This window comes from Battus philenor, unplaced genomic scaffold (assembly GCF_028537555.1).
Source record: "Battus philenor isolate CCGP_79_NKW_IND1 unplaced genomic scaffold, ilBatPhil1.0.hap1 SCAF_3, whole genome shotgun sequence".
NCBI classification, from domain to species: Eukaryota; Metazoa; Arthropoda; class Insecta; order Lepidoptera; family Papilionidae; genus Battus; species Battus philenor.
In genome coordinates this window covers 556,332-580,757 of record NW_027181693.1, presented here as the reverse complement: position 1 = coordinate 580,757, position 24,426 = coordinate 556,332, and the positions used below count along the sequence as shown (strand labels likewise).

At 36.2% G+C, this 24,426-nt stretch overlaps 3 protein-coding genes across 3 annotated transcripts in view; 2 read left to right on the top strand and 1 right to left on the bottom strand.

Annotated features, from left to right (window-relative positions):
- The window catches only part of hpo (serine/threonine-protein kinase hippo), a 55,002-nt gene extending 49,312 nt beyond the window's left edge, over positions 1 to 5,690 (bottom strand). Inside the window, exon 1 of the mRNA XM_068770462.1 lies at positions 5,469 to 5,690. Within this exon, the coding sequence (XP_068626563.1) occupies positions 5,469 to 5,491 (23 nt within the window). The 5' untranslated portion in view covers positions 5,492 to 5,690. The remainder of the gene's footprint in view (positions 1 to 5,468) is intronic.
- A 404-nt stretch (positions 5,691 to 6,094) lies between these two features.
- Bug22 (cilia- and flagella-associated protein 20) lies at positions 6,095 to 7,135 on the top strand. Its single transcript, XM_068770631.1, has 2 exons — positions 6,095 to 6,531; positions 6,631 to 7,135. Exons 1-2 carry the CDS (start codon positions 6,256 to 6,258, stop codon positions 6,946 to 6,948), a joined length of 594 nt encoding a protein of 197 aa, XP_068626732.1. The 5' UTR covers positions 6,095 to 6,255; the 3' UTR covers positions 6,949 to 7,135.
- A 1,333-nt stretch (positions 7,136 to 8,468) lies between these two features.
- On the top strand, positions 8,469 to 23,919 carry LOC137926590 (BOS complex subunit NOMO3). Its single transcript, XM_068770259.1, has 18 exons — positions 8,469 to 8,639; positions 8,799 to 9,185; positions 9,838 to 9,997; positions 10,416 to 10,664; positions 12,008 to 12,176; positions 12,807 to 12,983; positions 13,391 to 13,472; positions 14,080 to 14,285; positions 14,923 to 15,101; positions 15,903 to 16,064; positions 16,785 to 16,967; positions 17,845 to 18,037; positions 18,535 to 18,737; positions 19,251 to 19,474; positions 20,113 to 20,265; positions 20,787 to 20,892; positions 21,947 to 22,306; positions 23,512 to 23,919. The coding sequence occupies exons 1-18, from the start codon at positions 8,479 to 8,481 to the stop codon at positions 23,698 to 23,700; spliced, it is 3,543 nt and encodes a 1,180-aa protein (XP_068626360.1). The 5' UTR covers positions 8,469 to 8,478; the 3' UTR covers positions 23,701 to 23,919.
- The last annotated feature ends 507 nt before the right edge of the window (positions 23,920 to 24,426 follow it).

The window sequence follows — 24,426 nt, the reverse complement described above, 5'->3', positions numbered from 1 at the left end:
TTCCTTATGTGAAAATTTGGGATCTTTACATTCTATGAATGAATATAACACATTATGTATATAATTAATTAATATATTATTAAATAATATTCCTTAGATGTACAGATGAAAAATTGTGAGGTAGCCGGCGGCCCTCACGGCACCTATTGTTGGGTATCGTGAGGTAGCCGGCGGTCCTCATGGCACTTAAAATGTTAATAACAATATCATTATGGGCATTTTAATGCATTTGTATTATATATCTTTTTTCTTTTTCGTGCACTCTTGTCAGTGGTCTTGGTCAAGCCCAGGTCGATTCTAGTGCCCTCACTTCTCTAACTACACCTCACCATGTAACTCTGTTTTGCAGAATGACAGCATTCATTTACTTACAGTTTTATGATATATATATATATATATATATATATATATATATATATATATATATATATATATATATATATGTGTGTAATTAGCTACTCGTATCGGTTATTTGTAGCTTAAAGAAAAAAAATGAATAAAATAGTTTATTCAACATTGGAACTTTTAACAGAACTCTTATTTGTCAACTAATTTTTTTTAATCTATTTTATTCTTGACTCTACTCTGCTTCGCAAGGTGTTATAGATGTAGAGAAAAAGCAGGAACAAACTCCAAAACAAAACATCTTTTAATAAAGTTTAACAATAAAGATTTACACATATACACTTTATCAGATATAGCCTAAACAAAATCTTAATAATCAGCCGACGTCACTGCCAACGATTCTTATCATTTAAACATTAGCTTATTGAATAAATAAGCCTTTTCCGTCAATTAACTTCTAATGTGTTTATTAGGAAAGCCATTTTATTCATTTACTTAAGTTTACTTTTTAGCCTTACTTAGCATTAATATATTTAAATTTGTGAAATGTCATATAACACTTATATAAATGTTGTAATTTTGGCAATTCAAAATAAAATAAAATATTTCTTGAATCATTTTGGTTTATTATAACTTGCACTCCTTGTCATTTGTACTATAAAACATTATAAAATATATACATAGTTGTATATAACACAAAAGTACAATGGGCAGTCTTATCACACGTGGCAATATCTTATAGACAACCATAGCATGAAAACTATAGTATATACATACATAGCACACAGTTATATATACATATAGACTAACCTACGCAGTTAAATTTAAACCGTTAGTTATGGCACACGCGTACAAGATCGCCCACATATATGACCTCATTAAGGTTTTGTAACACTGGCGCTCTGTGACATAGTTGAAATAAAAAAAAAAAACAGCTTATCCGCTATAAGCGCACGTAATCCGCTAAACGGCCATCGCGGCAAGGGCTCGAGTAGCAGCGGGTCAGCCAAGATCGACGACCCAGAAACAGCACTCCCCCCCCCCCTCCAGTCCCGGCCCCACCGCCGCGATCCCGTAAAGCAAGCCCACGCGTTAGCGTTCAACAGACTGTTTATTTGGAGCATTCAGACAATAATCTTTAAGACTGCCGTATAGAACTTGGTGTCACCATCAACAGTGCTACTTCATGGTTACATCTGGACAACAGAAGGACAGAGAAGACAGTATTATCTAATATATAAAATTATCGTGTCACGGTGTTCGAACTTTTTTTGTGTTCGAACGGAAGTAGCTATATATTAGTCCTTTTCTTACTCACAAACAAGTCTCCAGAGGATTTTTAAATATAACGACACAAAAATGAAAAGCCAACTCGGGTATATTTATCGAGAGCCATATATAACCCTTCAAAGAGTCGCATGTTGCTCGCGAGGTTGGCCACCCCTGCAATAAACAATACTTTTAAATTAGCCGTGTCATCCGCAAAAAGCTATGGCTACATCGCTGTTAACTGACTGAACTGACTTCATGGACGCGAGCAATGGTCAAGTTCCCCCCAGAGTACCCAAGTTCATGATCCTCCTCGAGGGTCATCACACGGCGAATGTTTATATTCCATCATAGTATATGCGGATAAAACTGTTCTTCTTTGCAGTGTAACCCACACTGTCCAACGAACCCATGACTTCCGGACTGCAGTAAGGCAGTAAAAGGTGGAACATAAGTATACAGGATGTTTTGTCATAAATAAAAGCGTTAATACTTTTACACGTATAACCAATTACCCTGTATAAACTCACTTTTGAAATATTGTTACAGTAGTCTAGACAGATAGTTATAAATCCAACAGACTGCTTATCACAAAATAATGCGCAAACTATACAAAAAGTTATAACTTTGCCAAATAAGCTGTCTGCAAAACAATCTAAAAATCTGACGTCACTTCCAAGAAAGTCAAGAAACGTGAGGAACATCGGATTGTCATAGCATCAGTTCTGGATTAGGCTTAGGCAGTCGCTGCTCACCAGAGCACCAGCTCAGACTCAGAATCCCTGAATCGACTTTTAGATAAGTTAAACAATACATTAAAACATATATACTTGTATAACTTTAAAAAAGTGGTCTCGGATATATGAAACTTAACAAGATAGTAAACAATAATAAATTTATATGCATATATACCAAAACGCATGTTCTAGTTATTTATTATTTTCAGATAAGGTATACAATACATTAATTGAAAACAAAAATTATTTGATTTTACAAAAAATAATAGATATAAATTGCACACAATTATTTAATAGTAATTTAAAGACACTAGACTTCTATGCAAGTGGAAATATCTAAATAAACCAAAGACATTTCATATTAAGCCGCAGTGGAACACCACGTAACATTTCCATCGTGTTAAAAAAAATTTAAAAATCAGTTATTAATATACCGTTACTGAGTCAAACGCTACGCAACGTCATTGTAACATGACCTCAATAGAAACACCATTCCATTGCACCGTGCATTTTCGGAGCCGACAGCGGCAAACCGCGCCCGACTCAACCATTGCTCCCTCCACTCAAGTGTCCACAATGAGCCTGCCCATAAACGCAGCAACCAATAACATGCAATCCGAATAATCGTTTGCGTCTTTTAACGAAACTTCAATGATGCTACCAATCCAATACACGAGTATCGACCTAAATTAGATCATTAAAAACTTTTTTGATTCGTTTAAAATGTTGAACTAAAATTTACTTCCATTGCATCACAATACAACTCGTAATACGCAACGAAACTTTAAAATAGACCATAAGAATTACAGAATACTTCATTTATTACATTTAATGTATGAAGGTAGATATAATTTTTTTTTATTTCGACTGATGTGTTTAATCCGTATACAATGTAAGTAACAGTACAGTAAACTTATTCAGAAAATTTGTTTGTCTCGTCCCACATAAAACAAATTGTAATTAAATCAAATACTAGTTTGAGTCAACCCAGCAATAAACGCCCGCGGTACTTGTGCCTATTAAGGAAGTCAATTCCGACATGTTAGATTGTCGAGAATTGAAATAACTATACTTTTTTAAATAACGAACTCGTGTACTTTTAACTGTCATCATAACGTTAGCTGATGGACGCCCACTGCATGCCATAGGCCTCACTCATGATCGCCATGATGATCTGTCTTGCGTTGCTCGCATCGTGTCTACGACTTCGACGACTAATTTTCTTCGAGCTACGTGGGTGACCTCTTTTTTACAATTACTTGTGTCCATATTTAAAAAAAGAAAAAAATTGACAGTTATTATCAAATATCATAAAATTTCTTGCCATAATAAAAAAAAAGAGTAGTGCCGCAATCTAGATTAAAATTTCCGACAACACTCGGAAACAATAGCGCTGTCAGGAATGTTTCCCGCGCGCGGGAGTTCGCGGCCATTTTGTGACCCCATACAATGGAAAGAGATTTTCGCATTATTGTACAGTGTAATATATCCGTTGTTATGTTGTATTGTGTGAAGAAATAATTCTTCCAGTCACAGGTTGAATGCCCTTGCAGCCTTTTGTGTCATCCATTGAACATGAATAAAAAATACAGTAAACTTAGCATTCATTATTATACATTACTTTCGTAATTATAAAATCTACAAAATACAACAAAGCCTTTTTATTGTTTAATTAACAATTCAAACTACATTTTGATTTCCACCAAAATAATTCTACCTACATAAGTTATATCTCAGAGCCAAATCCTACAAGAATGTTAAAAAATTGTCTTAAAGGATATAAAATCCTATATAGATAACTAATATTATATGACCAAACATGGTGCTTTTACATAAAAAGTAATAAAAAATTTCTGAAGAGATTAACTACACATTAAACCTACATATAAACCCCCGTGTACCCTCAAACGGAAAAGAAAATTAATCAAACATATGATAAAGTTGATTGCAATTTAAATTATAAATAATAATATCCTTCCATTTAATGATTAAAATAAAAAGCAAACCCTCAATTCCTAGCAAAGATATAACTTCCGACATCAAATTAAAATAACTTAAGCATGATAAGCTGACTTGTTGTTGCATTAAAGATATTAATTATTGTAAATAAAAGATATATCACAATTCAACATAATGTCAAGTTGTATAAAATCATATTTCAACCAATACATTTTAAATATTCAAAATATTGACCAAGAATGAAACATGCATACCCTCACTTGAATTTTATTTACATAAAAATTAAAGATTTAAACTGTATTACGGATTATATTATTTGGATAAAGAAAGCTTTAAAAATACAGAACTGACAAAAAATATTAAAATTATATTTTGCTTCTAATCATGTTTACTGTTAAGGTTAATGGTGTTACCCATAAAACTTTCTATCTACAACCTTTATAATAAATGTAGAAGAATAATTAATAATACAAAACTAGAATAATAACTTTCTTTCATTAATATGATGCCCAAAAAATATATATTACAATTTTGAAAACATAAAGAGGGTACATTACAAATGTAAAGTTCATTTGTAATTTAGATAGCATTTACATTAATTTAGATTGGTCAAATCAATTCATTATTAAAGCACTTTTTGCTCACCAATAACAATAAACCAATTATATTTTACAGAATGGTAAAAAAAAACATTAAATTATTTTCTAAAAATTTACGAGATAATTTTGACATGTGATTTATAATCTAATCGCATTTAATGAAATTCATTTCATTGATAAAAAAGAAATTACAAAATAAAAATTAAAAACGTGATAATTACAATCACGTTTTTAATTTCTTTAATCTTATAAAATGTCATTCTCTCAAACTACCTTTAAAAAAATATAAAAATGTTGTCTATTCTATTCCATTTTTGAAATAACATTTGACATTATGCTTTTTATATTTGTTTACTATATTTGAAAGTTTACGATAAAATAAGTGATTATTAAAGAAATATCATTCCAAATTATTAAATTCATGATCGGCCCCCATAATATTAGAGCGGCACACATTTTTCAACGGAACCACGTCGAAACACGGAGTTTTCGAAGTCAGGTAAATATACATACGAGAAAGATAATAAAACTTGAAAAGTAGGCAACGAGTTATTCTTACCTCTTTGATGAGTTTTCCGTCATTTTTGCTGATAAAATATAACACAGATTAAGCACATGCACTAAAGTCCATTATTTTCTGTTACTGAAAAACGAAATATCAGTCCATTATAACTAAAAGATTAATTAAACGTTTTAAATAATAACAAAATTTATAGAGTCGTGAACGGTACAATGCATCGCATGATTCGCGTGCGTCTGTCAATCACAGCAACCACAGATATTAATAATGCTGTCAAAGTTACGCATTACGTTCCGTCTCGTGTAGTACTTCTATATCCGTGCCAAGAATAGAAATATTTCTATTCGAAATACCCTCTTTTTATTTTTAAAATTTATATTAATTCAAAGTATAATTTATAGATTTTCAAATATATTTGCACTAAAATCGTGTTGAGGTCTTATTATTCAAAATAAAAAAATATAGTAGTATTAATAAAATCGATAGATTTTATTTAATGACAGTTTATCTTGTTAACTCGTGACGATTAAATTATGTAAATTTTTACTAAATGAATATTTTTCGGAACAGGAATAAAATGTCGTGGTAACAAAGAATCTGCGAACAACGGAAAGTAACTAATAACGTTTTTTGTTTTCGTTACTATGGTAACCCTACGATGATAACAAACGCATGGCCAATGGCCGAGTACTAAATTTTCGTGTTTACTGTCACCCTGTCACGCAGTAATGCAACCGGGAATAGTTTTCCGTATCGATTAAACAATTGTAGTAAACGTTTTAATGAATAAGTTACGCGCTAAGCGGTTACAGTGTAACTCGTTGCCATGTTTAAGAACACTTTTCAGTCGGGCTTCTTGTCGATTCTTTACAGTATAGGCAGCAAACCTCTGCAGATTTGGGATAAGAAAGTACGGAATGGGCACATAAAGCGGATAACGGACAACGACATTCAGAGTCTGGTGCTGGAAATAGTCGGGACCAATGTCAGTACCACATATATCACATGCCCCGCGGATCCGAAGAAAACGCTTGGCATCAAACTGCCGTTCTTGGTTATGATAATAAAAAATCTTAAAAAGTATTTTACCTTTGAAGTACAGGTGCGTCGGCTGCGTTTATCTATGCATTTTGAATATGTAACATAAAAGTTGTAACCCAAAAAAATAAGTATATGTAATATTTTATTGTAATGTTTACAGGTATTAGACGATAAAAATGTAAGAAGAAGATTCCGTGCAAGTAATTATCAATCGACAACACGTGTGAAACCATTTATATGCACCATGCCCATGCGACTAGATGAAGGATGGAATCAGATCCAGTTCAACCTGGCAGATTTTACAAGAAGAGCTTATGGGACCAATTATGTAGAAACACTCCGTGTCCAAATTCATGCAAATTGTCGAATAAGAAGAGTATATTTCTCTGATAGATTATATTCAGAAGATGAACTGCCTGCAGAATTTAAGTTGTTTTTACCAATACAGAATAAGGCTAAACCAGCAGTGGCAACATAAAATCAATCTGGATATCAATTCTTCAGTTATTTTACTTTAAGCCATTCAGTTTTTTCACCATGGATTACACTTGTATTATTTTGATACAACTTTTTTTATCACATATTGTTTTTATTTCCAATAATAAAATTTATTACAAAAATTAATTATTTCTGCAGTATTTATGTAGGTTGCTACACATAAGTTTCAAAGGCAAAAGTTATTTCTTTTCAGTTGTATTTTTTAATAAATTATTTGCTACTCTCAACACCAACAAGTTTTTATATTGGTAACAACTATACAAGGTATTGTTTATATATGTAATAGCTTTAAAGAGGTGAATGTATTCAATATTTGCTGGAAAAAAATCTTTTTAAATCTATATCCAATTACCTTGTATAAAGTGATCCTAGCCACAAAACTGGTGTATGGCTGGAACCTATGCCTTCCTGGTGACATATTCCAGACATTGAAGTTCGAAGTCACAGACTTTCAGACCAACAGTCTAAAGCTACAGCGGTGTTCCTAAAGCCAGACCATGCAAGGTACTTGAGTGGTCAGAAAAGATATTTAAAGTTCGACGTAGATGGTGAAACTGCTACCGTGTCGATCGACCGTCTTAAATCTAGACATTGCCCGAATCTGATGCTGTTGTCATGGTTTCAGCACCAAGACCCGTTCATCAAACGCTACGACGTACGACCTCTACGTCAGAACCAGCCATACCGACAACGAAACTTACCGCTCAAACGACAACACCGGCTGCGACGCCTGCTGTCCCATTTAAACTTTAGAACGTAACACGCTTTGAAAGACGAGTTGGATTCGTTCGCGATTTTTATAACCCAACGGTCTCCAGAGAGGTTGATGTAGCCATAGTCTACGTGGCTTGCATTAAAACCTTTTTGATAACTTTAATACAAAGACTAAAAGGAACACTTCAAATAACGAAGTCCAATTTATAAAAGAAAATGCTGACTAAAACCACAAGCCAGCTATATACATAACAGCGAAGTCACGTGTGATTCGTTAAAGACGACTGAAACTCTTTCATTAATAGTCTAACTTATATTCTTACCGCGTGTTTAAGTGAACTCTCGTAATTTCAATATTCCTACAAGCTGTTTGATACACATATAACTCACTCGTCTGTATTTTATAACATTGCTTTTAAGCCTTTTTCAGAAGGTGACATACTTATTAAGGTGCCAAGAATATTTAATAATCTGATAAATGTTTTGGAGATGAACCTGTAGTTAAATTTTTTTTTATAGATTTTCTATTTATTCTTATAAGAAACCATGTTACTATAAATAAATATTTTTGTAATTAAGTGCATATAGCTTTAGGGGTCAGTGTGTTTACAATATGGATTGTCACTTAAAGATAACTAATATTTGAACACAAACCTCTTTTTCAAAAAGACTTTAAACGGCTTAATGTTCTATTTGCTTTGGCATGATGTAAATATTACACATGCATATTGTCTTTGATTTAGGATTAATAAATATTGTCAATGTCATTGCAATTGTCATCTGACCGGAACCAAAGATGGTGACGCTGTATTTTAACCGAATTAAAATAATATTTTCATTATTACAAATAATTTTATTTTCCTTAATTTCAAAATGTAATTCTAATGAAATTCTAGGCTGTGGTGGATTCGTAAAAAGTCATGTCAACTTAGATTTTTCTAAAATAGAGATTGGACTGTAAGTAACCTCATTTATCAAATTGGATTATAAATTATTAAACTAACCGTATTATGAATTAAAAGGAATGTCTTTTATAATGCTAAGTGTTACTCTTAACAAATTAAGTGTTTCGTGTACTGTAACCAGTTATTACTCTTAGGTTTTTCTATTTTTTAGTTACACAAAAGAAGGAATTCTCAAAGAAAAAACGGAATGCGCACCTACGAATGGATATTATTTTCTGCCTATGTATGAACATGGAGAGTATGTTCTTAAAGTGCATCCACCAGCCGGGTGGAGCTTCGAGCCTTCGCAAGTGGAACTACTTGTCAATGGCGAATCAGATCGATGTTCAACCGGCCAGGATATCAACTTTGCATTCAATGGTTTCGGCATAACAGGACGAGTGATAACGGCCGGCCAGACCAGTGGCCCTAGCGGTATAACAGTGCAGTTGGTGGATGATTTTGGTGGGGTCAGGGATACAGTGACCACCACTGGTGGAGATTTTCACTTCACACCTGTCATTCCTGGAAAGTATACAGTAAAAGCTACACATCCTAAGTAAGAATTTACTATTTTATATACCTGAATTAGAAGTGACTTTAATAACTGTTTTCTGTTGGCATGACAATTATTCACACATTTAGGGATATAGCATGAGATGGAAGACTGTTTGCCAATTATCAATATACCAAATGTCTGTATACTTTTATTTATGCCCTTCTTAGCAACTTCAAACAACAGAAACAATCAAATAGCTCCTGCTAGAATTAGAGAGGATGTTATACCAACTTATCAGTAAAGAAAATTATATAATTTGAACAAATCTTGGGATGACCTTATAGCAAATATTATAACCACGAAATCTGATCACCAAAGTTTTTTTTTCATTTAGATAGAAAGAGTGCCATCCATGCTGATAGAATAGTGTTACTGCTGAATAAATTATTGGTTGATGACTAAAATCAGTGCTTGGTTATGCATGTTCATGGTATTGCCATAACTAAAGTGGATTCTCAGCTGGGAGTAAGGTTTCATGGCCAACAAGTACTGTACCAAAGTGGTTAATATCACATACAAGACAACCCTTACAAAACGCAGTACATAAAGTATAACAGAAACCTTTCCGAAATTACTTTTTCAAATTACACAATATCTGAATATTACATATGTTAGTAATAGCTATGAAAGTAATGTTTAAAAACATTTTCAGGTGGAAGTTAGAACCAGGTCAAGCAGTGGTTCAAGTCAAAGAAGGCAACACTGTGCTGCCGACAGGTGTGCTCGCTGTGAAAGGATATGAAGTGACCGGTTCAATCACATCATTCGGCAGTCCAATTGGAGGGATACATGTGTTGCTCTACTCTAAAGAGGTAAAGTATGAGGTGTTACCAAAAAATATTGTAACTGGTTTTATTGCGAATAAATTATTAAGTTCACATTAAATTTAAATGAATCTCCTTCAAAGTACTTTTCTGTACTAGCAATTGTCCCAATGTCAATTCCACAATTGGAATGATTCAGAAATTCTTCTTCTAGAAGGCCCTTCAGCTACTCTGTTGAAGCTCTTTCAATCTTGGGAATTATGCCAAAATAGTTTTCTTTCAGCTTGGTTTTTATTTTCTGGGAGGAGCCATAAATCACATGGTGTAATCATTTATTTATTTGCCAAAAACTCTGCAATGCAGCCAGACACAGGGCTCCCCTTTTCACATCTCTTAAAAACCGGATATCTGTTCAACTAAATCCCTACATTAATTCATAGCCTAAAGAATAATACATTTGTTATAGGATAAACAGCAACTACGAGTTGAAGGTTGCAAGACAGCTTTATTGCAAGGTGTACCAGACTCTCCGATATGCTACTCAGTCACCGATACCTCTGGAGAATTTCAATTTGGTCTCGTACCAGCTGGGGAGTATAAACTCCTGGCTCTGTCCAAGCCACCTGGGCAGGCAATCATCAGCTACAACATCAAACCTGAATCGGTGCCGTTTAGTGTGAAGCATGACAATCTTTATATCAAAAATGCATTTGAAGTAAGTATATTTTTAAAGCATTGACATAAGAATAAATAGGAAGTTTTTAATGAATCATTTTATCAATATTTACGACATCCACTGCTGCTTGCTGCTGATGCTGATGTTTCTGATGCTTCTTCTATAGATGTTGATGCTTGCTGGTGCTTCTTCTATAGTTGCTGATGCTTCTTCTATAGATGTTGATGCTTGCTGATGCTTCTTGTATAGTTGTGCAGTAGAACCAGTTGAAAACGGCCTGTATCCAGCCTCTTTGAATGACCTTAACTAGGTTGTTTGTCCACCTTATGACCTAATGTCCCCTACTGCATATGCCTGTCAATACATATAACACACTTCTTAAAAAATTATTGAATTTATTTGAAATATACTGTTTAATGTGTTGTGCACAGTTAGATAGATATTCTCGTGGGATTCTTTCTATGTTTCCGGCAGGCCATGGATGTAATAACAATGTGAAGTCTGAAGTAGAAGTGTGTATTCACCAAGCTTAGACTATATTTATACTTATTTAAAACTATGAAAATGATATTCAACTTTCGCACGGTGTATATAAAGAATTGTATTTCTGTGGAATTCTCTTTTTCAAGGCGACATTGATGTTATGTCTTCTACATCCCCTATAATTATGTTTTTCTTAAAAATTTTGCATTGAAGTGTTGAAAGAAGAATTCCTAAGTAGACAGAACATTTGAAAAAGTTAAAGCTTTCTCAATGTGCTCTGATGTGTGTAGCTCATGACAGAAGGCCACTGGAGCCATAAGGTCCTGGAACGGAGTCTATGAACAAGAGCAACTTAAAGCCTCTTCTCACAAGATTCACAGTCAACCTTGCTGAGGTCGAGGATGACACTGGATGCAGGCCAGTGACAACTGGTCTGCTTGAATATTTTATATTAGAGTGATCATATGCAGCTTTGGACATCCTGAATTTTTTTCGCTCGCGTTTCTCCATGTCAGTGTTTAATAAGTCTCTTAAAGCAAGGATAAGAAACACGAGGCCCATTAAAAATGTTTTTGGGTCCTGCCAAGCATTTCTGAAATTGAATTTTTTTTTCAACTTTCTCTCATCAATATATTGTTATAAAGTCAATTATAATAAATAGTGGTACCATACTATACAGAAACAATTAAGAATACCCACCGATCACAATTGGGTGATGCGAGATTACACAGCTGCATATGTATTAAATACATGTATGTATTGAAAAAATGGTCTAAATTTTGTATTTAAATTTGTACATTTTCTTTTTCTAATGTTTATTAATTAATAAGTGCGTCCCGCTAAAAATTTTAAGATTTTTATTGATCGTCCTTTATTATCAGTTAATAATTCTATTTTAGGTAACTGGGTTTACCGTCGTTGGATCAGTAGTAAATGCACCTGGTGGGGATGGTATATCAGGAGTCCGTGTGCTCTCAGATGGGATCCCAATTGGTACGACTGATGCATCTGGCAAGTTCACGCTTGCTTCTCTGCGCCCCGGTGTTTATACACTGAGCTTTCAACATGGTGAGTTGTTTTTTTTGCTATTATGAGATGGGTATGTAGATATCCAATATTAGTTTCAGATCTGGCACTGGAGAGATTTAAAACCAATATCAAGGGAATATTATAAAAATAAGTATGTTATTGTATCCAAGAATATTATACCGATGTTAATGCATGAAACTAAGTGTTGATGCTCAGGAAGCTAATTATTGTCGTGGCATTTATAAAACTATATTAAAGAGCAATTGGTTCTCGCTGGCTCTTCTCAATAGAACTGCCTTATGAGCTGGTTGTGGCCTTCTAACAACAATGTCAACACTTTACGTTGATTGACAATTCAAAAGTGTTTATAACAGCCTATTCGAATAAAGAATATTTTGATTTTTATTTTTGATTGTCATTAAACTCTCTGTTTATAACTAGCCGTCAAAGCAATAAACTTTCCTAAAGCAAGCTTTTTTTAAAGATGTACTCTTACACTGTACAGTTATCAACCTTATAATTGGTAAATCCAATTTTTTCTTAAGTCTTATTCTTTTACTTGATGTGATAAATAGAGAATTGAGAAATTGATGTGTATGTAATGTAAGCATGAACCTGGCTTCATAACATTAGAAACTGCCATGGACCGTGTATTACGTTTTGATGCAGAGCAATGCGAGCTGGAGGACCTTCAGCTGTCGGTGGTGGCGACGGGCCCTGCGAACAGTGCAAGAGTAGCAGCAGCACGCTGGCGGGTCTGCGGTGACGTGTCCCCACCTGAGCAGCGCCGCGTGCTCCTCGCAGCGAAGGACTCCGCCCCTGTTCACGTCACACCGAAGCCCGACGGTAATCTTACCAAAAAACGAATTAAAACTGACCATTTGTGTATATAATGAGAGTAATGCCAGAATAGTCCTATTTAATGGAAACAAGTATCTGATCCTCCTATAACGCGGTAGTATATTAAGAGAAATATTCACTGAGATCTCAGAGATTGCCTCAATATTGTCACGTTATATGCTCATCTTTATAATATCCTATTTAAGCATCCTCCTAAAAATTTCCCTTTTCCAACTTTAACATGGTCATATGTTCACTTCTTGGGTGGACACTGCTTGTTGGTATGTATACCTATCATCGTACAATTTATGTTTTAGCATACTTAGTTGATCCAGGCACTGATGGTAGTGTCTGTGTGAAGTAAATTGAAGAACATAAAAGAAATTATAATATTACTTAAATAAACTCATCAGGTACTTGGTGCACGTTCTTATCACCCGGAACCTACACCGCTAAGGTCGAGGTCTCGGAGGAGGAGCTCAGGGACGGACTGCAGTGAGTAGAGATTGTTCATTTACATTGTAACAACTAGTTTTATTGTAACAGTTATTTTGGTAATAGATAGTAGTTTTATATTGTGCCATTTTGTTACCAGTAATGGTAAACCCAGTAAATAAAAGTTACCAATATAGCTAAGCTAATTGGTAACTTAGTGGCAGTCGGATCAAGGTTAACTAGCTGGAAGCTTTGCTCATGAGTCTCTTCACGAGCAAAGCTTCAAGCGCAAATGCGGGGGCAAGTATTTCTAAAACAGAATTTACTTTATCAATTGTCTTTCATTAAGATATTTTTACTTATCATGATGGGAAAGGTCGCTGGTAAAAGGAAGGTTGGTAGGGGAAAGAAGTCGTGGCTTCGTAACATTAGAGTGGACCGGAATCGCCAGCGCTGCTGAGCTATTACGCAGAACCAAAAATAAGGAAGAGAGCAGGAAGCTGATAGCCAACCTCCACTAGTTGGAGAGGCACTACAAGAAGAAGAAGAAGATATTTTTATAAAATTAATATAATATAATATAATGGTAGTACATACTTAACCATACTATAGATTATGTGGTTTGGGTCTATCTAGGTACAAAGGATGTACTGGTTTGACTTCGCAGATGGTACCCCGCGAGCCGGACGGTGACGGTGGCGCGTGGCAGCGTGGCTGGCGTGGGGTTCTCGCAGGTTCGCGCGCGTGTCCGTGGCCGTGTGCGCACCACGCACGCTGCGCACGCGCAGGAGCTACGTGTGCGTCTCCGCGCGCTCGCTCCGGACGGCGGTTACATCGCGCGCAGCGGTGACCTCACCGTCACCCCTGACCCCAGTATGTATCCTATTGTTTGCACACACATCAAACGTCTTTACCTAGTCAAGACCTTTGACCATTATGTGTTGCCGGTGATGAGTTAGTTCATAGATGTGGTCGTTTAGGATGGGCCTTACAATAGGCTCAAAGTCTCCCAAAGAGAAGTAGAGAAAGCTGTGCTTAGAGTTTCACTGTGAGATCAAATCAAAAGTGAAGAGATCTGCAGAAAAACTAATGTCACCGATGATTTTTTGCTTGAAGAATTGTTTATCTTAAGTGGCAGTGCGGCAACGAAGAGCCGAAATGTTTGGTCTACCCATTAGATGGATGACATAGTCAAGGTCGCAGAAAGTCGCTGGATGCTCGAAGAGTGAGACCAGTTATCGTGGCGATCTTTGAGGACCAATGCCTTGCAGAGGTCGTCTATCAGCTGCAAAAGAAGAAAGAAAATGTATTGAATTGAATTTGACAGGTCAATAACTTCTACCACTACAAAGTCTGTAGGGACATGTATGATTTAAGAAACTTAATAATTCTTCATCTACTCTTTGATAACTTTTAAGTGATCAGAAGAATATGTCGTGGTTTCATTATAAAGGAGTTAATTGATCGACTTCGGTGTGTACTACGTATCAATCTGTTTAATATATTCCAGAGGGAGAGTATGAGTTCCGCGATGTGGTGCCTGGCAGCGTGGAGGTGTCGGTGGAGGGTGCGCGGCTGTGCTGGGTGGAAGCGCGTCACAATGTAGCCGTGGCCTCGGAGCTGGCGCTGGTGCCAGCTTTCGAGCAGGCCGGCTACCTACTGCACCTTGCCTCTGACTACGACATCGAGGTCAGAATGCTTCATCTCTATTTAGTCCAACTCTGAGCAGAACGCTCCGTACCATCTCTTCCTCACCAATACACATTAACATTTTTATTACTTTGATATCTAGATTTTGCTGTATAGAGCTATTATACAGATTGTTCTAGTTTAATTTGGCGCAATTTTAAGGATTTTTTTTACAAAAAGTGCCTTAAGGTGACAAAATAATTTATATATATAATAAATTGTTAATTAATTTTACTTACACTTAATTATTATCATTTCAGTTAAGATGTCCACTGCTGAACATAAGATTCTTCTTCTTCTTCTTCCTTCCTTTTTCCCTTTATTTGGGGTCGGGTCTCCTTATCAATTTGCGCCAGGCCACTCTATCCTGGATTGTCTCTGCATCAAGTTAAAGGGTTTCCAGTTCCTTTCTGATATTAGACCACCACGTAGCTTTTGGATGCCCTTTCCCTCTTGGGAATTCTAAAACTGCTAGACATAAGACTCTCTGATATATATCGAAAAGGATCGGTTAAATATAATTAGCAAAAAGGGTCATGTATATGTAACTCTATAGGATTTATTTATGATCGGTGTTTCAATAAAATACTTTGCATACATACATTTAATAATTCCAAGAGGAAAATATTTCTCTAGAGACGAAGATTGTCCCCCGCCCCCTCCCCTTCCCCCTTCTCTACCCCTCTCCCCCTCGATGTATAATATTATTATGTTACCAAAATGTGAAATTAGTTTAAAAATAAATTGTTAAGATACATACTGTTGACTTCTTCTAGTTCTATAACATTATTTACTTACCAGGTTGAATTCAAGTCGAGAAGCTCCGAGGGTGTGTTGAAGGTGCCAGCAGGGGAGAGTCAGCAGTGCGTGCCCACTTCGGAGGTGTACACGCTGGTGCCGCGTGGATGTCATCGCTTCGAACCTCACCAGGCTATTGTGGACATCGCAGCTGAAACTCATCCGGTGAGCTAACAAACATAAATTCAACAGAAATATCAATAGAGAAGGAAAAGAAGAGACTTTTGTCTAATCTAATTGAAGATGTAGATCTAGGAACGAAGATGAAGGAAGGAAGGTGATGCAAGGGCGACAATTTGAATGTGAACAAAGATAGAGATTGAAAATTGGGATGAAAGGAAAAAGAGAAATAAAGGAATAAAATGGAAAATTAATTTACCCGAATCATAATAAGTCTCTGTCCCACACATGGTAAGGGGGAATGAGAGGTCTCCAAAGTAGGAGACCATATTAATTATAATTATATATTTAATTATAACGAAATTTATTAAGAATTTCATCAAAAAAGTTTTTCTTAAAAAAAATTAATTGTATATTGAATATAAAGTAACAATATAAGTATTCCTAATTATCGCATATGTTAATGTTTTTAGTACTGTCATCAATGGGAAAATGTCATACCGTATATCATTATGTTAGCCATAGAATGTCTGATGATGGATATAAACCTTCTACATTTCCAACAAGACCGTCTATCTACCCTGTGGGTAGGACAGATTGCCGCTAGGGTCATAAAGTTCTGGATCGGTGACCATGGACCTGCAAGCACAGTGTCATTTGTCCACCAGACACAGATGACCTTTATAAAGTCGTCCTATGTCCAGCTGTGGTCATCTTATCAACTTGATATTTAATTATTCTAAGTAATAAGATCTTTTGTCTCAGTCGGTTCAGTTCCGCGCGGTTGCGCACGCGGCGGTGGTGCGCGTGACGTCACCGGAGCCCGCCGAGGACCTGGTGCTGCACGTGAGCACGGAGGCGGGGGGCGCGCGCGACGTGGGCCCGCTGCTGCCCGTGCCAGACCCCGCGCACGGCTATGTCTACGAGCACACGCTGTACCTGGCTGACGTGAGTGGACAACGTATATATATATTATTATATAACACATATATAAATATATATCTGTATTACAAAAAACACTTGACTTACTAGGCCGATATTATTTCGTGATAAGGAGGTAAGGATGTGTTTACATGTAAACGATGTATGCATGCATTATATAAATGAGTGTAAATACATCCTTACCTATACGTGCGGTATATCAATTACTCCTAATCTCGTAAACGCAGTATTAATATACTGCGTTTACAAGAGAATGTACCAGAAAAAATGTTACATGTCTCATAACTTCGTGAAAATGAGGTAAAGATGTGTTTACATCCCTGTATATCTTTATTTTTATATTGTAGTAGTAGCTAGACAAACTGAATATTTAAAAATATGTAACATATCGGTTCATAATAACAAGGTAAAGATGTGTTTACATTCATCCATATCTTTTCTAAAATATGATATTCTCTAAACAGATACAATAATACGCGTTACATATCTTATTGCTTCGTGATAAAAGGTTAAAGATTTGTTTACATCCATTTAAATCTTTATTAATATACTCCATTCGCCTGAAATAACTGGAAAATTCTGCGCTATATTATATGCCATTATATTAAATTAATGACAATTTATCAATAATGAACTTTACGTAGATATGATTGGGTTTTGCAGTGGATTTAGTTAAATTTCATATCCGGGTCTGGGTTCACAGTACAGAGCTGATGATATTGTTGCTGTTGTAGTGTAATTAACCTGAACGAATTTATCAAAGTCGAAGTTTACGAGCACACAACTAGAAAGAGTTAGGTATGTCTATGTCTGTCATCAGTCTGATCCAAGTCCGGATCAATAGTACTATCGAATTGGTCAGTAAATTGTATGCGTGTTGCAGGGCGAGTCTGCGCTGGTGTCGGGATCGTCATCGTCGCTGGTGGTGCGTCCAGCTGGGGGGAGGCGCGTGCGCGCGCTCCCCGTGTGCGCGCCCGGCGCTCCGCCCGCCCTGGTGCTGCGTGCGGCGCGGGCCCTCACACTCTCCGGCCACGTGCACCCGCCTGTCGCAGACGTTCGCATCACGCTGCGTTCCGGTAACACCCCTCCCTCCTCCTTCCACTTCTTAAAGCTTAGGGCTCCCCAAACATACCGTTGGGTGATATACCATAATCGCCATGCTTGGCAGACAAGTTGGATATCTTAGTGTGGTATTGTGGTATGAAAAAGACGCTGCTGCCTATTCTCTGGAAACTTGTTTGTGAGCAGTAGCAAACCTCTTAATCTAGCCATCATCATAATGTCAGCCAATTGTTGACGATCAGTTTCAAGAATTAGTCGTTTGAAGGCAGTGGGCGGGGTGTATTGATGTTGATACCGAAAACTAGCAGTCCTTGACCCAATCCCTGGCCCCGAAAAGGCTTTTAGGGGTCTAATAAAATTCAACTTCCACTAAAAACTACTGAAACCTAATCTCTACTGGCGTTATTGATGATAACAGCACTTTCACTAAAATAAGATAGGGTAACAAGAGGTATCTTTGTATCTAAAGTTCAAAGTAACTTCTAATTTTTTTTATACCGCATGCTTCCAGATGACCTGCAGATGACGCAGGTGACGCTGGCCGACGGCGCCTACCGCTTCGGACCTCTCGACGCAGCGAAGACCTACACCGTGACAGCTGAGAAGGAGTCATACGTGTTCGGCGAGAGAGACGAGGACGGCAACATACCAGCTCATAAACTCGCTGAGATACACGTGGAATTGGTGGACGCTTCCGACGGCTCGCCGCTAGAGGTTTCTTTTTTTTTATGGTCACCGTTTTTGGGGACACTTCTTTGAACCCTAGTTGTCGAATAGTGTCTTTATAAGAGTTTAATAATAATTTAATATTTAATTTAATTTAATTTTCTTTTATGCTTCACATTTTACAAAATCTATCATTCCTTTATGCTTTTCGTTATTTCACGCTGCAGATAATGTGGGTATATGCTTCAAAAAACAATAATGATTAGTTCAGTATACAGGGAAACAACAAAAAAGTTTATTCGCCTATATTTTAAATTATTACCTTGACATATCAACTGCTTTACCGATCGGCGACTGCAACAGCGCCATCTATAAGTTGTCAAGGTTAAATAGTCACTGCTTTACCGATAGTAAATAAGCGCGGCATAATACAAAATAGATTTATTAAAGAAACTAGTTTCTTTACATATGTAATTCTGTTTCAATGTAGCGTATAAAATATGTTTACTTAAAAGTAATATATACATATTATTTTTTATGCATACGCATATGTGTGTGTAGGGGGCGCTGGTGTCCGTAAGTGGTGGGGAGTACAGGCGTACAGCTGGGACAGGTGCCGACGGGCGGCTGCGGTTTGCGGCTCTCTCGCCCGCTCACTACTACGTACGCCCTCACCTCAAGGAGTACCGACTGGATCCTCCTCACGCCACCGTGCACGTACCTCCTTACCAACACAGCGACCAGTATGAACATCAACCATCAGTGGACCATACGCTGCGTTTCAGGTACTACTCCTTGTTGACTGAGGATGCTTCGGGCCACATGTACAAGTTCAATATGACCTATGTATCCTCTCCAGCACACAAGTTCCATACACTCCCATTCAATTTAACCGTTCCCTCCAGTTAATCTCCAACGATCATCTGCACCAAACTGATGCCTTCCTATATCCAAATATTATTCATTCAAAAGCCTATTCCCTCGTAAACATACTAGATTTTTTTAATTTTTTTATTAAAAGCAGGGCTTTTATCCTAGACTAAACAGAACGAAAGTAAATGAAATAGTCCAACGTATTGGCAAGTTGGAGTGGCAATGGGTGTAGAACTGATGGCGACTTATCTGGAGTAGAGATCACGGTCCTGCAAGCGCAAGGAAAGACCTCTACCTACAAGTCGGAAGACATTGGGTGCAGGCCGCTTACATGTGGTCTTCGGAAATCTATTGGGTAGACCTATGTCCGGCGGGAGACGATGAAGGACATCCATCTGTAGTTATTTATATAAATAGTGATCTCTGAAATAAATTTTATATATTTATTTCTTCTACTGTAATTTGTCAGATTAAATTTTGACAGTAAGTCTAGTGTCCAGGCAACTAATGAAAATTAAATAATTCTCAAATGTTTTGGTGTGTTTTTTAGCGGCGTACGTGTGGCGTGGTCGGTGTCCGGTCGTGCGGTGTCGCTAGGCGGCGCTGGTGTTGCTGGTGCCGGCGTGCGCGCGCAGCCCTTGCCGGATGCGTCCGCGCAGTGCGTGCCACAGGACGCCACAGCCGCCCAAGATGCTACCTTCCGGTCAGTATATCACTTAGTCATCACATAGTCGAAGTAGTATTGTTTAAAATTAAAATCATTTCGAATCGCTTTTCATTTTTTTGTTCACATAGCCAGGAAAAGCTGTGATAACTTGGGAAAACTTGATCTTTAGAAAGGTGATCAACCACTATCAATGTTTAATTAATAAATCATTACACCGAAAATCAATTGACTATCCATGTCATTAAAATAAAAATTATTGTTATTAATTTTATTAGATCTATACAAGTAAATAAAATTGGATTGTCTGTTTGTAATAATAAAATAACCGCTTTTACTATATGCATATGCGTATGTATACGGTACATATCCCAAAACTGTTTTTTTTTTTATATTTTCTGTCTGTGCCGATTTTGAGAGAACTTATACTGTATATAATTTTTTTTGTGAAATCACACGCGGACGAATTCGCGGGCACAGCTAGTTATCTATGAAATTAATATTATTTTAACATTTTTACATATTTTTTTATTCATATTGTCATTTGTTATTTACTACAGCATACGGGGTCTGATACCGAACTGCTCGTACAAGATTGAACTGAAGGAATCTTCATCACCAGAACTCGGTGGGCTCCGGCTGGCAAAGGCACCCCCTGTCATCGAGGTAAGAAATCATGAGACCGGATCCAACAGGGTGATTTGCATAGAAATAGTTATTTTTCTCCTAAAGACAAAAGTCTACAACCAATTTGCGTTACCGTTGATGACTTGAAACGTTAGCTGTCATATCGGGCCCGGGTTTAAAGTGAACAGGTAACCTTGTTAAGATTATTGGAAAATGCTGGATGCATTATTTGAAATCTAGGGGGGAGCCTTACATTTAGCAGTGGACGTTTAAATGACATTACTAAAGATAGAACCTTCGGAAACAATAAGTGCACAGTCTACTTAAGGATTTTTTTATACCAGAAAATTATTAAAATTATATAGTGCAAAAAGAGGTTCTAGAGAGATCTAATAGATTCAGGCGTTACTTTGCGGAAGTCCATCCTAAGTAAGAACTATTAATCCATTTCTTACTTATATATATGTATATATACATATATATATGTATTTATATATTTATATATATTAGTCCTTTTCTTACTTAGTTCTGGAGAGAGAAAGAACATCAAAGTTCCTTCTCAATTGTTAATCAGGATGACAAAGGTGGTGAGATCTACTCTACCTTAAGACATTAAGATACTAGACCAAAGCCGTTTTTTCCCAAAGCTTCGAGCTTAATAAAGCCTATGTAATTTTTGTTGAAATTATATAAAAATAATTATTAATTAATTTACATGTAACGCCACCTATTGGGACATAGATTGTATAGTGTTCCTACCGTCATGGTTATAAAGTAAAATGTAGGTATGTTTCTGAACGTATAATAAAAAGTTAGTTCTGTTTGAATCTCATAACCGGCGTTTTATTATAATTTTAACCTGAAGGTCTTCGTCACAACATAATAAGAAATATCGGGAAACATTGTCTTCATCATCTTGTCAGGTGATAGATGTCCACTGTATGGCATAGGCCTACCCCAAAAATTGCAACAATGTATGATGATATTGCGCTGTTTCTGGCCGGCTGTTCTAAACAAATCAGCGTTCCGAGCCGCTGGTAGCTTACAATTTTAAATGCCTACTTCAATAAATGTATTTTGAATTTTTGTGCAGATGAAAGAACGTGACGTGGAGGGGATACGTCTTGTGGTGGTGCAGCGGCAGCGGCTAACTGACGGTAGTGTCCTGCTCAAAGCTCACCCAGACCACTACCGCACGCTGCGGCTCACACTGGCCCCGGAGCGCACGCCCCACGCGCCGCTCATGACCGTCCGCCCCGACGCCGGCGGTTGCTCCGTCCATAGCAACCCCGGACATATGTATACCCTGCCCCGCCTGCAGCCAGACAACACGACCTACGTGCTGCGACTTGAATCCACGCTCTCAAAAGCAACGCACTCGTATGAAGAACAAACTATATACTTCAACTCGGATGGACGATATAAGCATTTCAACATCGAGTTCACACCTAAGGTAAAAAATATGGCTCTTTTTGTATAACTATACTCATTGTACACTACCTACTTCGCAAGGCATTATTAATGGGGTGAAATATTAAATTTTGTTATTTAATTATATCTGCCTAATCTGTGTCAAAACACGAAGAGTGGAATTTGTGATGAAATCCAGAAGAATGAGAGAATATCGTCTTAAATCATAATTAAAACCAAAATAACTCATGTATATTATACAGGCTGATTAGTTATATCTGTAAAAGCTTTTTCAGCCAAAAGCCTTAAAATTTACACTCATTTATAAAGTGGTCAGAAATATTTAAAATTTATTGTACACTAAAATATATACATAATTGCTTATTAGTACAGATAATGAAATTACAATGGCGGTCACTTGACACTAGGCAATTTCTTACAGACAACCATATCTTCTATAACAAATATGATAGATTATTTCATATTTTTTCTTTTGGAATGCAACAATACAGTCTACAGGGACAGGTAGCAAACAATAATTAATTTAAATACATATTAATTTGAATTTTGAAAAGGCGTTTTCTATCTTTTGATATCTATTACTTAATTTATTATTTCTGAAACCACTGAATTTCCTGTAGGTATCTATTAATTGATATTTTAATTCCTACATACCTTTTAGAGCAGTGATTCCCACAGTGGTCTATATCGACCCCTAGGGGTCTATGACAACCTGCAAGGGGTCTAAGTTAGCGGAAAAAAAAATTGGGGGTCTATGAAATGAAAATAGGGGTCCACGATAGTGGATCATAACTCATACACTGATAGTACCTATTTACTTACATCATACTATCTTATAATATCAAAACATTTACATTATTTATAAAAGTACCTATGAAGTAAAAAAATATTAACATGTTACGTATATTTTACATAACAGAAACAAAATTTTATTTTGAGTAGTTTTAATTTAAATTCAATTCATAAATGTATAAATTAACATATGTTAAGTTTTTAACACTAAACTTCACTACAGTTAGAAATTTACAGGAAATCAATATCAGGTAAGTAGGGGGTCTACCCAACACGAAAAAACATGGCAAGGGGTCTACGACACAAAAAAGTTTGGGGAACTCTGCTTTAGAGCTTTTAAACCTATAAACAGTCTTGTAGATAGAGATAGTTCTGCAATGGAAACTAATAAACCATCATTATTATTATTTATCGTAAATTTGTGTGTTATTCTAGGTGCGAGCGTCTGAGCAGGAGCTCCGTGCGACGTCCATCCTGATAGTCCCACTGCTGGGCGCACTGGTGCTGGCGGTCAGTCGGAGAGACTATGTGACGCGAGCGTTCGCTGCCGCAGCGGCTGCAACAGTTGCAACCGCAACCACCGCTGCCACCACCAGACGAACCACGCGCAAGAAGGCGCAGTAGCCGCTCTAAAACTTAGTCAAATAACCTCAGTGTTGCCAGATGTGAGAACATACATACAGTTAGTGTAAAGTGAAAATTAAATATATCTATCTATATATCCATTAACAGTTTATACATTACATTAAAATAAACTTGCCTATTTATTGATAATATTCAGTAAAACAAAATAAGATAATACAAGAAAGTAGTTAAGAAGTCTGGTAATAATAATCACGTGACTTGAATCTTCGTACATAATATAAAAATATGTAAACTATAACACTATATGTGTATATATACGTTTTTAACTATCACATGTATTTATTAATATTGAAAACATAGCATTTTTTATCTGTTCAGTTTAAAAAAGGAATTGAAATTAATTTTAAAATTCCAAAATAGAACTCTTTGAATGTCACATTACACTTTTATAATATATACGAAGATTAAAGTATCTATGTAACTTATATGTAATTGAAATATTGTTTCTTTTGTTTTATTCTATATAAATCACTAACAACACCATCCAATATTTAACATATATACGTTCCTAGTATATAGAATAATTAAACATATGTGCTAATGATGCAAAGGAATTATTAAAATTTGAACCGTAAAAGACATTTATAATGTAATGATATAATATTAATTTTGATTTTGTTTCATATTTTAATTATTTGAGTCAAATTGAATGCAATTGAATTTATTTTAATATAGTTTAAGTAATTTTATATAGTGTGCATGTAA